Source organism: Mus musculus, chromosome 17, assembly GCF_000001635.26.
Source record: "Mus musculus strain C57BL/6J chromosome 17, GRCm38.p6 C57BL/6J".
Classification (NCBI taxonomy): Eukaryota; Metazoa; Chordata; class Mammalia; order Rodentia; family Muridae; genus Mus; species Mus musculus.
This window is the reverse complement of record NC_000083.6, coordinates 14,366,082-14,381,547: the sequence shown is the minus strand read 5'-3', so window position 1 is coordinate 14,381,547 and position 15,466 is coordinate 14,366,082. Positions and strand designations below refer to the sequence as shown.

Below are 15,466 nucleotides of genomic sequence, written 5' to 3'. Positions count from 1 at the left end.
CAAAATGTACAGAGAAGGAAGCTGGGGAATTGCTCAGTCAGTAAACTCTGCCCTACAGGCATGAAGGTTGAGTTTAATCTCCAGAACCCACAGGGAAAAAAAAAAATAAAGTCAGGCACTGTAGCAACCCCTTGGAATCCTAGTGTTGTGGGAGGTGGGGCGAAGCAAATGAATCCTGAGGCTGGGTGGCCAGGCAGCCTAGTCAAGTGAGTGAGCTTCAACCATCGAGAGAGCCTGCCTCAGAAATCAGCATCCAAGCAGTGTGCGCATACACCTGCCTGGTGATGCAGGGCCCTTGCAGCGCCATTCCACCTAAGCCGTCCACTTAGGTCTGTTGAATGGAAGGTAATATGAGGAGCTTTCAACTTGGCTATTGCTGAGTCTTAAAAAGAAAATCAGATGAGTCCTGGGCAAAGCCTAAATGGATAAAGTGAGCTAAGGTCAGGGGACAGCAAGCAGGACGTTTCTTCCAACAAGGTTAATTTAGATAAATAGCTTTAATAGCGAGGGAGGAAATGTTTGTAATAGAATGGGGATTGTTTAGCAACAATTAAGCATATTTGGTGTTGCCTAAGGACAGCAAGACCTCGTATGTTTTTGAGGCCGTCTCTGGATGGCTGCTTACGCCGTTAACTTGTCTGGTGGTGTTTCTTTGGTGACTGAGAGTGACTTAAACTTCATTCTGTCTCATTTCTTTGTAAACACTACCCTCCGTGCGTCGCGGTCAAGTAGCTTATCACGTAACTGGTGATGAACGTGCCCAGCCAAAGCTACGAACACACAGTTCTAAACAGCTATGGCCCATGGAGCACTGCGTCAAAGAGCCGGCCCAGAGCCAGGACTCCTAGAGCTCACTGTTGAATGTCCCTCCTGTCGGTTCATGTGTCATTTAACCCTGGCCCTGGGCTACTCAGCAAACCCATGGGTATCTTGTGAATGAGGTATTCATTATATTAAAATATTGGGAAACAAGAAGTCAAGTAGAAGCCCTCAGATCTTTGGAATATTTATAGATGTTTTCTGAAATCTGACCATCTGTAAACACTCTTCGCTTTCAGTGCACCTCAGCACTCCTGGATGGGCATCCATGTGATGGGAAGTGTGTTTGAATTCTGCTGCTGCCTCCAGCTCTCTACAATGCTCCGGGCTGGGCCTGCTGCATGAACTATGCTCAGTGAATAGGAAGGATGCTAAGATGTACCTGCCCCTCGTGGTCCTCCTGACCTCCCTGGTGTCCCACCAAGCTAATATGGTTTATGCCTTCCCTATCCTCCCAGCCCCTTTGCTAGCTGATTTACCCAGTTCACCAAAGCTTTCCAAACATCAGGGCATTGGTTTTGCGGATGACATACAGGTGAGTCACTGCCATGTTACCACTAATCACAGCTAGCTGCCTAGTTGGCCCCGTGTAGAGCTATCCACACAAGGCTATTATCTTCAGGATGATGTTCATAGTGGTGAGCATAGAACAGTAAACTGAGAAGGCCCATTAAAGCACAGGGTGCTGACATGTGTCCAGTCCCTAAGGTGAGGCTGGCCCTGCTGCTTATAAAAATGAGGTAAGGCTATGGGTAAGGCTGATAAGCCTCTCAGATTCTTTTTCACTAGGAACCACCACAGAACTGGTACCAACTCTCTCCCTACCTGCCTGGTAGAAGGAGGATGGCACAGGATAGATACCCTGTGTGTGTGTGTGTGTGTGTGTGTGTGTGTGTGTGTGTGTGTGTGTGTGTGTTTGGGGGCTAGGGAAGCAGATGGCAGGAACAAGTTTCTGTACGCACTGAGGGACACACATAGCTTTACCCATATGTTCAAGTTTAGAGAACTGTGTCTAAACACAGTATGAGCTAGGACTGTAGCTCAGTTAGTAGAGCCTGCAAGAGGCCTTGGCTTGGCTTCTCCAGCACCACAGAAAAGAGGTGAGAAAGCACATGTCTGTAAACCCAGAACCCAGGAAGTGAAGCAGGAGGGTCTGGGGTTCAACGTGATATAACAAGTTCAAGGTCAGCATAGGCTATATGAGACCCTGTCTCAAAAAATTTAAATGAATAATAAATAAACAAGCATAAAGCCACCATGTTCTCAGCTGGCTTGTGTCTGAATTCAGCACTTAATCTGACAGGAGAAAACATGCAAGTTGACGTTTAGTTTCTAAAAGAGAAGCATTGCCATCTCTCACAGTCAGGGAATCCCCTGGCTGTGGAAAGTGCTGTCTGCCCATCCACTTGGCAAGAAAGGTAAACACCAACCTCTCCATGTGTCATGCAATACCTGGCAAGAACGCATAGCTTAGGGTCTAATTACCTTCGGAAAGCAAGCTAAGCTGTGCCTAGGGCGAGGTGAGGATCGTTTTCTGCTGCCTCAGAAAGTCATAATTAATTTTGAAGCAATTTACGATCGTGCTAAAATATTGCTCGAAAAAGATAGAAGGGCGGCTTGATGGTTTGAGTCGAGGGTTATAATTACGCCTGCGATTGCTGTGGGCTGCCAAGCAGAGAACACACTCCTGAATTTCTTCCTCCTTTCACTGGGTAATGAGAGCAGAGGTATAAAGAAGGCAGTGAACTGCCAGGATCAGTTACCATTCCCACCCTGGAAATGTTTATTCGTTTAAAGCCTTTATGCCACAGGCAAGGCACGTGGCTCAGTTGGGAGAATGCTTGCCTAACATGCACCAGACCCCCGGGTCCAGTCCTCAGTGCAGCATGCGCTTGTAACTCTAGCACTCAGGAGGTAGAGGCTGGAGGATTGGGAGTTCAAAGGTCACCCTCAACTATGCAGCGAGTTACAAGAGGCCAGTGTAGGCTTCATGGGACCTATCTCAACAACAACAAAAAAAAAAAATTAAAAATTAAAAAAGAAAGAGATTGATGCCAATTGAAATCAACAAATGTTTCTCAATGCTGGGTCCCCAAAGGATGGCAAGAGAAAGTGTCTTGAGATCCCTTGGTCTATCGTATCTGGTGGCCTCTGCACTGATGGAAAGGAGCAAGAGGGCTGGGTCTCACCCAAGGGAACCTATGAGGTACAGGAAAGGGGCAAGAAAGAGTAGGTCCACATCTTCACCTGGAATCTCAAGCCCTGGATACACAGGAGTACCCCAGACAGGTGCATGCTGACGGAGAGGCAGAGAGGGTGCCTGGAAGGTAGAGAGGGTGCCTGGAAGGTAAGTCCTAAAGGAAGAAGAGAACACATTTCTAATAAAGATCACACTGAATTCCTCACAAATAGCTCTTTAGTCTCAAGAGAGTCTGAAGAGAGGAAGAGCGATGCAGGTGGAATAATGGGGCACACTGGGGTACATGGCTCAAAACACCCGTGGGCTTTTAAAACTTCCATTTAATTATGTTTGTGTGTGGCCATGGGCTCATGGATGCAGGAACATCAGATGACCTTGGAGCTTGAATAACAGCGTGGAGCACAGATGTGAGCGCCCGCCGGGAACCAAAACTGGTCCTCATCGAGAGCAGTACCTGTTACTGATCACTCATCTGTCTCCGGGCCGCTCAGCATATGGTACTTTAATTAGGAGCAAAAGAAGAGAGGTTTGCCTAAGGGGAAAAGATGGCTCTGCGACTATTTTATGTTTTTATTAACCTGGTTTTGTTTACTTTTCTCAAAGCCACTATAAGGCAACCAGAGAGAAGCCCCTGGCATGAGAGAACATTGAGGAACCCCCTCTCTTCCACATACAGCCTGATGCTAGACTCCAAAGACCAAGTCATCTCTTGCTGTCAGCGGGCATGAGCTAACAAAGAGGCAAGGGCAGCAAGCTGTCTTCCCAGCTTGACATGGGAGTTGAAGGCTGCCGAGCTGGAAGAAAGCAATGTAGAAAGGAACGCACGTCTGCACGGAAGGAAACTCACCCCTCGGCCTCTCTCACATGACGCTTCACCTGCCAGGTGGCTGGCTGCTGGGTTATTGTGGAAATCAGTTTCTCCTCCTCACAAAGGGGATCCTGCATCCTGGAGTTAATTTAGGACTTTCCTGGATTTCTCTCCTAATAAGGATAATGTTCCAACTAATGAAAGCTATTACGTGGGTGTGAGCAGTACTCTCCCAAACACTTTTGGGACTGCAGATGAGCTGGCCTCTCCAGGGCTCGGGCAGAGGGATGGTAAGGCCCCATGGTCCTTCCCCCTTGTGTCAGCAAAGTGCAGTGGCTGCCTTGACTCTACATGGGACCTCTTCTATATGCTGAGTGTTGGCTCTTCTGAGTAACTTCTGACCTTCAGACAGGCCAAACAATGATACCATGTCAGGTTCTCCACAGTGACAGCCACTGATTCTCACCAAATTTCGTACAACCCCAGTCTTTGAATCAAGAACAGTAGCCACCTAAAGTATGAAATCCCACCAGGAGAGAAGCAAATGGAAGCTTCACTGGACAGTAACGTGTGCTGTTCATAGAGGGGGCGAGCCAGAGCCACAGAACTTAGAAGTCATGGGGCATCGTATTAATGATACTAAGTCTTGGGTTCTTCATCGTAGGCATTGGGAGCAGAGAACATTGTGACATTCTGTAGAATATGATAAGGCCTCATCAAATCCAGCAAGCAAATTGCTTCTAAGAAACCGTATTGTTTACTGATACAAAAAGCCTGATTTCAGTCAACATGCCGGCAGAGGCTAAAATCCAATACTTGTGGGGAAGCAGCAAGAGTGTCAGAAATTCAAGGCTATCCCCTGCTGCATAGGGAGCTGAAGGCCAGCAGAGTCTACATAAGCAATTGCCTCGAAAGAAAACTTGATTTAGATACTTGTGGAAAAGTAGTCTTTAGGCCAGAGAGCCTCTGGGCCCGCTGAGAGGTCTCTAAGACCACAGCACCCATAAGATCCCAGGCAGGGTGTCTATGCCAGATTCGCCCTGAACCGTATACTCTCTGTCTCAGTCCCTGATCCAGGAGGCAGGGAGCAAGAAGCTATCCACAGAGAGGAATGATGTCCTTAAGATGACATCACCTGCAGGTTCCCAAACCTATGAAATTGGGAACCAGCAGAAAGCCTTGGTCAAGATCATCAGAGCAGGAGGTGGGCTACTGCTAACCCTGCTGGGAGGAAAGTGTGGTTGGTTCCCCACAGCAGGGCTAGGCCAGCTGTTGCTCTGCAGCGAGCTTGTGCAGACGGATGGTGCCATAAGGAGATGAGGGTGTGCTGTCCTCTCCTGTTTATACAAATAGTTTTCGTTTTCAAGTTACCTGTTTAATCAATACAGTCCAAACTATGAAGGGAATGCAGAGAATTGCTACAGGAGGACTTTCTCCTGACCAGAAGAAGAGACCAGACCAACCTTGCCAGGCATAGAGGTCTTTACAGCGTAGGCTGTCAGAGCCCGGAGACTCGGGTGGGGGATTTGTGGTCTGCAGACGCTTCAAGGAAAACAACCAGACAGAAGAAAGCAGAGAGCTTCTTCCATGCATGGTCCTTACGGCATCGAGTTCACCTGTGACGTCAGTGTAGTGAAGGCCCTTGGTCCTCAGTCACAGGCAGACACTTGTATGCTTTCTGAGAAAGCAATCACCAGAGAAGCATCTTCCAGCACAACACTCTGATTCCTTATAAGTTTAAATCTACTCTCTGTTTTATCTCAAACAGTCCTGGCAGTTACGTTCACTTGGTATACAGATGGACTTGTGTTTATTAAAGTCAACAGCCAGCTTCAAATGCAAGTTCAATGAAGAGTCCTGTCAGGGTTCCCATCCTCCACCGAGTGAAGGCTTGCAGAAACTCCCAGGAGGGTTTTTTGGGGGTGGTGTGGGGGCTTGCTTTAGGAACAATTTTTCCCTCTTCCCATACATGTCTGGTCATGTCCTGGTGTCATTTCCACATTGCCAAATCTGAGTTATCTCTGAGGTCACTGTGTATCTTACCTGTCTCTTACATGGTTTCCCATGTCTGCTGGAATTCAGGCTCTTAGAGGGGCCGTAAGGCACAGGGTCCACCAGACTTTCCCCCTTCCCACATCCCACATTGTGTGTGATCCTGAGTGGTCACCAAGCTGCCTGACCCCCAGGGATGCTGTACTCACCCTGCAGTGGCCTGTTCTTGTACAGGTCCCGGGCCTTCGCTGGGTGAGCTCGGGCTGTGTTGTCACACTTAGGTTGCTCATACCTAGGAGCAGGGTGATAAGAGTGGGGCTGAGAGTCGGAATTGGAGTTGTCTTCAGTTTCTCACATCTAACAAGGTGTGCACACACACACACACATGCACACACACACACACACACACACACACACACACACACACGCGCGCGCGCGCGCGCGCGGCCCCAGAATGTTTCATAAGCTCTACTGTTGTATCACAGCTCTGTGATTTAACCCCCTGGTGGCTTGAGCAAACAGTCCTAGATCAACTTCTATCCACAGTCATCAGACCAAGAGGACTTGCAGCTCAGCACACGTGGTCAGGCTTGCCTCTTTAATCTGGTTAAGAGAGTCTTGTCTGGTGGTTTCTAAACACGCACACCCTGCCCTCCATTTTCTACTTTATGTTTTTATGAATAGCAAGTGTCCTGCTCCAATGTCTCTTGGGGAGTTTGCAAATGCATGGGAGTGAGGCGCGTGGGCATGAAATGGGGCAAGGATTTGCCACTTGGCTACCTTCAGAAAGGAGCCAAGGTCTCAGAAAGAACTTGGACTCCACAGTTATGTCATTGAAAGACTTTTCAATACAACTAGTGGAGCTACAGAAATTTGCCCAAATGTTTAAAGAGAAAATAAAAAGGAAGAAGAAAGGAAGGAAGGGGTGTGCTATGGTTTTATCGGGTGTTGGTGGCATGCCTCAGAAGACCTGCCTGTGCCTTCTGCCTGGAGGTACTTGCCTCCTGAATGTTTCTGGTCCAAGCCCAGATGTGCCTCTGATGCTGCTCAGCAGCTCCTTGAGACTGCACTAGCCCCAGGCCCGTGTGAGTGCCGAGGTGACGTGGAGTCCTGTACCAGAGACCAGTGACTTCCCCCTTCTGGACATTTGCCCTCTCACTGTGAGCTCAAGGAACAGGTTGCCTCAGCAAGGACAAGGTGTGGAGGACAAGAGAGCCCATCCCAGAGAGGTAGGGTATAACAACCTATCTTTCTGACTTGTACAATCTAATGGAAGGTGTGACCCATGAGCCATCCTTCCCTTCCAGCTACCAGCAGATGCCAGACTTCAACACTGACTGAGTCTGTTCCCCACAATTATAACCCCCTTTTTTCAAGTCTCACTCATTGATCCCACCTTGGAGACTCTTTCTTAGGGACTGGGGTGCTGCATACACAGCAGCAGATGGTCAGGAGGTGCTCCCTCATGGAGCACTATGTAGACTGAGGGAGCACTGGCTAAGAAAGGAGAAAGCTAGGTTGGAGGTGACAGGAGTCAGGAAATGGCAAAATTCTACAGGACCCTCCTCCCTTCTCCCTGACCACTCCCTTTCCACAGGAAGGGCTGTAAGGGCACATTTATTTGGCTTCATTTTATGCCGCAGAGGGTCTCATAATGAGACATTCCTTAAAATCTTCAGAAACTAGGCATGGTAGTATGCCTGTAGTCCCCGAACTCAGGAAGTAGAGACAGGACAGGAATTCTAGGCAGGGATGTCATGGTTAAGCATAAAAGCTCTTGCCACAGCAACCCAACAACCCACATGCAATCACCAAAATCCACTGTGGGAGGAGAAAACTGACTCCAGAAAGCTGCCTTCTGAGCGCCACATACATGATGTGACATGTATGTGCCCAGATGTGCATGCGTGTTCTCTCTCTCTCTCACTCTCTCTTGCTCTCTCTCTCTCTCTCTCTCTCTCACACACACACACACACTAATTTTTAAAAAGAGAGTTCAATGTACCTTTGCCTACAGAGTGGGTTTGAGGCTAGTCTTGGTTGCATGGGAACTTATCTCACAAAAACAAAGATAATATATGATGTGTTATGAGATGTAATAACAATAATAATAAGATGATGATGATGAATGACTTGCGACACAGCTTTGACACCATAGATATCAATGCCCTCTTTCCACAAACTTCACACCTTTCTGAAACATTGCTTTCAAAATTAGAGTCCCCGATGCACCCTCACAAACAGCCAAACTACCACATCCTTCCCCAAAGCCACTGGCATATATTCTTTGAGAACAGAGACTCAGTGCCAGGCAGCATGGAACATTCACAGCCACAGGGCAGTGGCAGTGCGGTGGAGGGACCCTTACTCAGTTGGCTTCTGCTGCCCAGGACCACATCATTAGACAAGAGTCAAAATTCATCTGAAGACAATAGTGAATGGACGCAGCTGCCTCAGGGGTCGTTAACCACTATTCCTGAGTGAGGCTAAAGCTAGAGAAAATAAATGCCCTGCATAGCGGAGCTTCACTCCAGTTTCCAGGCATTGCCTGAGGGTTAGGGGTAAGGTAGAACTGTCATCGATGCTGCAGTGACCTATAACCTACAGAGAGGTATGTGCCTCTGCTCTTAACTGATGGTGTAGAATCCCAAACCAGCCATCCCACGATATGTGAGCCATGGGCTGTCCTTCAGTGTCAGAGAGCTGAGCCTTATTTCCAGTGTTCGTGTGGTCCACACGGTCAGAGAGTCAGGCCGTCCGCTGGCCCGTGCCAACTCATTTGATCTCTGCTCTAGCTTGGGGCTGAGCTATCTTGAGTCTTCAGTGGTGCTGAAATTTGAAGAGCACATCTAAGTAACTGTGTTCTGCACATTTGAGAGAGCGTGGAGAAAGGCTTGCCGGTGCAGAAACGGTAACCTGGAGCGGAACTTGCGGGCTTACCAAAGTGAATTTGGCTGCAAAAGCCTTTGTTCTCTCAACAGTGCTTACTTCACAAAAGGAGGGGAAAAAAAAAGAACATTGCCTGGCTGTGGCTGCCCATCAGATACCAGGCTTGCCGCCATGGAGAAGTGCAATTTCACGCCCACATAGCCACATGCACACGGCCACTGTGCAGCAGAGCGCTGGTGTCAGAGCGGAGGCTGTCTCGAGGCAAATGGGGCCAGACTGCAGCACCAGGCAGGTGCATGAAGCCCAAGCAAGCCCTCACAAAGGTGAAAGGGAAGTCTGTTCCGCCACTAATGGAGCAACTGGCAGTCAGCCGACACGAGGAATCCAATAGCCTTCTCCGAGCCCCTGCCACGACTGGACAGCAGCCAGGTAGAAACCTGCCACTCCTCCTGCTTCGGGGCCACCAGGCCTGGCAGCGGGGCTCTGCAGGTGTGCCCCAACTCCGTGCAAGGCCATACAAAATATGGTCAGAATGTCAATCTTTACCCAGGGGGCAGGAGAGCCTGCAAGATCTGCCATCTCGACCTCCTGGCTGATCCAGAGGGAAGGTCAGCTTTGCAAGGATGGACAGCACTGGGTGTGTGATATTTGACTCAAGGCCACAACAGAAGCACCTTATTCCTATGTGGTATATAAGGACAGAGACACGGCTTATAAATGGCAAAGGGTTTGACACTTTCAGCTTCCTGCTGCCAAGGTCAAGGAGTCCTCCTGTGGACGCATGAAAGCAAATGCTGAGCTCTATCTAGGGCAAGTGCATGCCAGGGCTTCCCTGGTGGCTTGGGCCAAGCTTGTCTTGCTCAGTGTTGCACAAAAGCTGCCAGGTGATGCTCTGTCTTCTGCCCAAGGTGCATTGAGCATCACTGTGTGGCCCGCACACCTTGCTCCCCAAGGGATTCCTACTGTTTCACTACAATGTTACCATCCTAGAGGCCACACCCAGCTACTCTGTTACTCTGTGCCCCAAGGGCCTGCTCTTGCGCAATGCCCTCCAGATTAATCATCATCCAAAACATTTCCTCATGCAGGCTGAGCCGTGGACCCATTCTGTCACCACCACCCCTTCCCTTGGAAGCCCTGGTGTTCATCCTCTGCATTCACCGAGTCCCCGTCCTACGACTTTGATGCCTGGAACACAGGGGCCATTCAAATCATTCCAGTGTTTACTGACAGGAAATGGGAGGAAGGGAAGCCAGGACATGTTCTCACCACCACTGAGCAAGTGCGACAACACCAGCCAGGCTGTCCATCAGGGCTGATGTGGGCTGATGTGACCATAGACCTGAGTCTGAAAGCTCTGCTCTCTGCACTGCTTTCCCTGCTCCGATTGAATGCCTCACATCCCTCACGCCACCTCTGCCTCATAGGGTCATCTTTTTTTCCCTGCCTAGAAAAGCTGTGATCCCACCTGCACCTGCCCACCTCTGAAGGGCTCTCTACCTTAGTATCACATGTTATAGGATTGTCAGATGCTACAGCTGACATTATCTCTTTCCCTCAGAAAGGAAAATTTATTAGACGGGAACCTGGCTCTGGTACTTAAGGAAGAAACCACAATAAATGGCTCCCTTCTCTGGCTGGGCTGGTGTCAGCCTAGGGATGAGACTGCAACTGGGCATGTCCATCAGTTCCCAGGGGAGGGTACTCTGACTGCTAAAAAGAGAAACTGCCTTGGGGCTAGAGAGATGGTTCAGCAGCTAAGAGTACCAGCTGCTCCTCCAGAGGATATGAGTTCAATTCCCAGTATCCACACAGATCACAACTCTCTATAACTTCATTCCCAAAGGATCGAGACCATCTTCTGGCTTTGGTTTAGTGGATGGAAGAAAGTGTGATACAGAGGAGGACAGCCATCTCAGCAGCCTTCTCAGTTTAGTTCAGGTTGAGCCTTTTTCTGAACCTCCATCAGGCAAACATGGAAACAGGAGCCTGAGGTTGTCCTGTTTGGCCCGATACCAGGGGAAAGTCTTCACAGAGGAAAGAAAGCGCCTGGCTTTCTACTCAGCTACAATCTAAACTGTTCTTGGGTTCTCCGGGAATAGAATTACGCATGTTGATTTCACCATTTCAGAGCCATCTGGAGGAGTGCTGGGTTTGACTATGTAAGGATGTTCATTAGCCAACTCAGAACACTTCTGCCAGGGCTGCTTCTCCTCTATGATAGAAGTGTGCATGGAGCCAAGCCGGCAGCTGGTAGGAGCCAACTGGTACCCTGAGTGATGCATGCAGAAGGAGCCAGAGGCTCAAGTATATAGGAAGATCACCCCCAAGGAAGGCTGCTCAAGAAAAAAGTACACCCTGTCTACCTACACACAGGACAATGGATTACCATAGCAAAACCCAGGAATAGAGGTTCTAGCTCAGCCACACAGCTTGTGCTTGCTTCCAAACCTAAGGCTGCTCCTCCCCATGAGATGCCCCCCTTCATCTCGGCTTTCTGGGTCCTCCAGTGTCTTGAGGACAGAGATGTTGACTACTAGAATAACATTTAATGTCATAGAATTGTTACAATATTCAAACCAGGAACTCCAAGGACGATGGCTCCAGTCCAGCTAGAAAATGGCTGGGATGGGTTGGACTTGGTCCTGATGAAGCCATAGCCATTCGAGCAATTGCGCTTTGCTTCTGCCCTTGAGATCTAGGCTGACTAGGGCCTCCCATGGAGTGCCAGTTGTAACACTCGAATAACTGGGGAAATGATTTAGGGAACACTCCAATGCTCACCCAGGCACCTGGGATAGAATTAGAGAAGGAAGGTAGCAACTCTGAGAGAAAAGATGTTTGCATATTTATAAGTCTGGGGGAGGTTCTGTCAAATAGCTACTGATGGGTGTCCACCAGACACATTCACCCACTCAGAAATACCACCTCCCCCTCCCCAGCATACAATACAAGTACTAGTTCCTGCTGGTATTCAGGGAGAACATAACTGTGTATTTAGACTGACAGAAAACATAAGCAAACCATGAATAACATTGATACTCTTGCCTTACACATTCATTCATTCTCTCTCTCTCTCTCTCTCTCTCTCTCTCTCTCTCTCTCTCTCTCTCTCTCTCTCTCTCTCTTTCTCTCTCTCTCCCTCCTTCCCTCCCCCTTCCCTATTTTAAATATACATTGATGTTTTGTCTGTATGAGGATGCCAGATACCCTGGAACTGAAGTTACAGACAGTTGTGAGCTGTCATACCAGTGCAGGGAACTGAACCTATGTCCTCTCTCTGGAAGAGCAGCCAGTGCTCTTAACCACTGGGCCATCTCTCCAGCCTTCACATATTCCTCTCTTTAAATGACATTTTCTAGATACAAATATTTACATTCTATAGAAAGCTATTTGAGGCATCTAGCTTCCTTGGCTTCTTAAATATTTAACCTCTCTGGCCAAAGCCAGCAGCAAGAAGTGGTCCAAATATTCGTTCCTAGAGTTGACCCCTTCTCTGCTTCATACTTGATGGCCCTTGACTGATAACAATAAGCTTTCCCTCTTATGGCCAAAACAACTCTTCTTAAGCAGCAGGAGCACAGAGAACAGAGGACAGAATTCCTGTGTGACAGTCACACTCAGACTGTGACATTGAGTTTAACAAGAGCTGAGCCCATAGAAAGAATCTTGGGGGGCAGGTTCCACTTTGCTGGCTGCATAACCCAACCATCTCTCCTCCAGCTCCCAAGGGGATGCAGTTTACCTTGTGGAGGTCCCGGGAATGGGCCGTCCAGTGTCCACTAGCACACACCAGCAGTATCCGGTGGATGGATGGCATTGCACTGGCTTGTAGAGACCACCATGTGCACACTCGGGGATCACTACATTGTCATTCTTGGGCTGCTTGGCTTCCTCAAGAGCTGACTGATGCTCCTGATCACAGGAGGATGCTGCAGGGGTAGGAAGAAACAGGGAGTGAGCAGACACACGGAGCCAGCATTGGAGTCCAGTGACCAGTCACAGCTAAATGATGCTGTGTGCTGTCCTAGCACTACAGTGAGAACCAGGCCTAAGAACAGACAAGTGATCCTGTCCTCAGCCCCCTGTTGTGAGGCTGGGATATTTTATGCGACAGGACAGGAATATGTTATTCTTCCCATGTGATCATACTATGTGCCCTTAACCCACAATCCCCGAGAAACACTTGTTATTGAGAAACATGGGCTTTCCTGCATGGATTATGGAGTACAGTGCACAGAGGTCATGTCCTCTCAGGCTAGAAACTCAGGTTCTTCTTTGTGTCTAACCACAACTAGTTTATATCTCAGTGACATCTGCCAAAAGATTGATAAACTGGTACACAGAGAGAGAGATCTATAGATAGATAAGATAGATAGATAGATAGACAGACAGACAGACAGACAGACAGACAGACAGACAGATCACCAACCCTAGATTGGTCACATATAGTCTGACTCAGACAGAAGACAGCAGGCAAAGGCTCCAATCAAGCCAAGTGAGCCACACCCTAGAGAAAATCTCTACAACTTGGCAAGTAGGAAGTGACGATTAAGTCTAAGCTTGCTCTGAAGGCACTGCCTACGGTCACAAGGGGCTCATGAACACTGTGATGTCAGGGGAAGATATGAGGAAGCTGACAGGAAGGGATTTGTGCCTCACTCAGTGCTGCCCTAGCTGCAGCAGCAGGTAACGGCCCGGCTGATGCCCTGAAGACCAGGAGATTGCCGATGCAAACTGGATGTCTGTTTCGTAAATGTCTGCTGTCACTTTCCCCACTGCTCCAGTGCTGAAAGAACACTTGGCATTCACTACATGCGCATTAATGTCTCTAGATGCAATAAATAATAGTTAGAAAGCCGCATCGATGTCAGCTTGCTTGGTGATTCTGAGGACAATAAATACTGTATGTGTTTCTGTGATCTATCTGTGAACTGACTACACCATCAAATGCAGTTTCTATATAAAAGCCACAGCCTTGTGTGTGATTAGCTGTAACTAATGTAGCTTGTTGATACTTCCCCTATATTGCTATTCAGAAGGACTACTGAATGAGGAAGAAGAAAGCTAAACTAAACATCTGTCTGGACAGACATCATGGAGGATACAGCATGTGGGGATTGTTCAACTCTCACAACTAAAAGCAAAAGAGAAATTAAGAAACTGGGTCTTGACTGTAATATAATCTGCACTTTCCATGTACATTCCTTGAGCAACAAACATATACAGATACACAAGTGAAATACACCTCCGATTGCTGGATATTTGACAAAGTTTTTACCCAACTATCATCAGAAGAAGGCTGGAATGAAAGATAAAGCAACCATCACTGGCCTTTCTCCCCAGATTTATTACAGCTGTGATAGTCATTCAGGGAAGCCAGGCAACACAAGGGTTCAGGCAACTCTGTGAAGACAGTTGACACTTCTCTGTAGAACTGTTTGGCCCATCAGTCGGAGATGATGGAACATAAATTCATAATGAGAGGTACAAGATATTTACTGTGAGAACAGCAACCAAGCTACCCAAGGCAGCTCCTCAGTGTAGCCCTCCTCACATTACCTAAGGCTTGGCTGGCACTTTTTCAAAATCTTATTATGTCATAGAATGGACAATGTGATTATCTGGCCACAAAATATGTTTGGTGCTCCAGTCCAAGGATATATTGTATCTACAGGAACGGGAATAGAAAACTTTTGAAATGTCCCTATGAGAAAGTTTAGGTCATATTTGAAAGTTCCTCATAAGCAAAATGAAATTGATCGAATTAGAGGAAACTCTAAAATTTGTTGTACACATTGTAAAATATCAAAGCCACTTTGCATTGGCAGATGAAATCCTGTTTATGTGAATGTTAGAGTAGGGGAGATGTCTGGCCCAGCCTTGACAATCTGCTTGCATTTGGGAATTCAAGGCTACTGGAAAGATGGAATCCCATTCTGTTATAGGACAAGCCACAGTGAAGGCAGAAGGTGTTTTAGTAAGGAAGGCCTTCAGGAATAGAAGGCAAAGTAATAAGACAAATTATACCGTAGTCAAGTCCCCTCCCTAGCTCCTCCCAGGTCCCATCCATTGCAGAGAGCTGCATGGGCCACTCTGGAGTTCCTGGAACACAGAACGTTCACTGTAGAGTCAGCGCAATATTAAATGTAACGTTCATCATGTTTACCTTACTCCACAGCTAATTAGTCCTGGATGGTCTGCTTCCTATCTGCGTCTATCTTTTTATTTATTTCTAGGTTGACTCTGAAGAAGAAATCGAGTGTAGCTGATTTTCAAAGTGAAAAGGCTAATTTTCATTTTATTACTTAACTCAATTAAGTCTTCCAAAAATTTGACTCAGCACAAAAGGATAAGGATGGGAAAAGCATGAAGGAAGAAGTGGAGTCCAAATTTGGATTTACCTAGCCATGAGACTTCCTGCTCCTAATATAAAGGGTGTGTGTGTGTGTGTGTGTGTGTGTGTATGGCTGTGTATCTGTGTGTGTGCACACACATGTACATATGTGCCTGTGTGTTTGTCTGTGTAACTGTTGTGTGCACACATATTCATGTGCACCTGTCTGAGTGTGTGTCTGTGCTTGTGCATGTGTGCCTGTGTGAGTCTGTGTGTATATGCTTGTGCATGTGTGCCTCTGTGTGTGTGTATGTATGTGTACACATATGTGTGCATGTGTATGTTTACAGATCACATATCAAAACCTTCATCTCTAAGGTGATGGAATGGGATCTTTGCGGTGATTGGTCATAGGGTAGAG

The 15,466-nt window shown here is 47.7% G+C and overlaps 1 protein-coding gene across 2 annotated transcripts in view; it reads right to left on the bottom strand.

The window, feature by feature from the left end:
- The window catches only part of Smoc2 (SPARC related modular calcium binding 2), a 125,301-nt gene that overhangs the window by 23,243 nt on the left and 86,592 nt on the right, over positions 1-15,466 (bottom strand). For both annotated transcript variants that reach the window (XM_006524777.3, NM_022315.2), the window contains exons 8-9: positions 12,454-12,640; positions 6,029-6,111 (exon numbers count right to left, since the gene is read on the bottom strand). In XM_006524777.3, the coding sequence (XP_006524840.1) occupies positions 6,029-6,111; positions 12,454-12,640 (270 nt within the window). The remainder of the gene's footprint in view (positions 1-6,028; positions 6,112-12,453; positions 12,641-15,466) is intronic.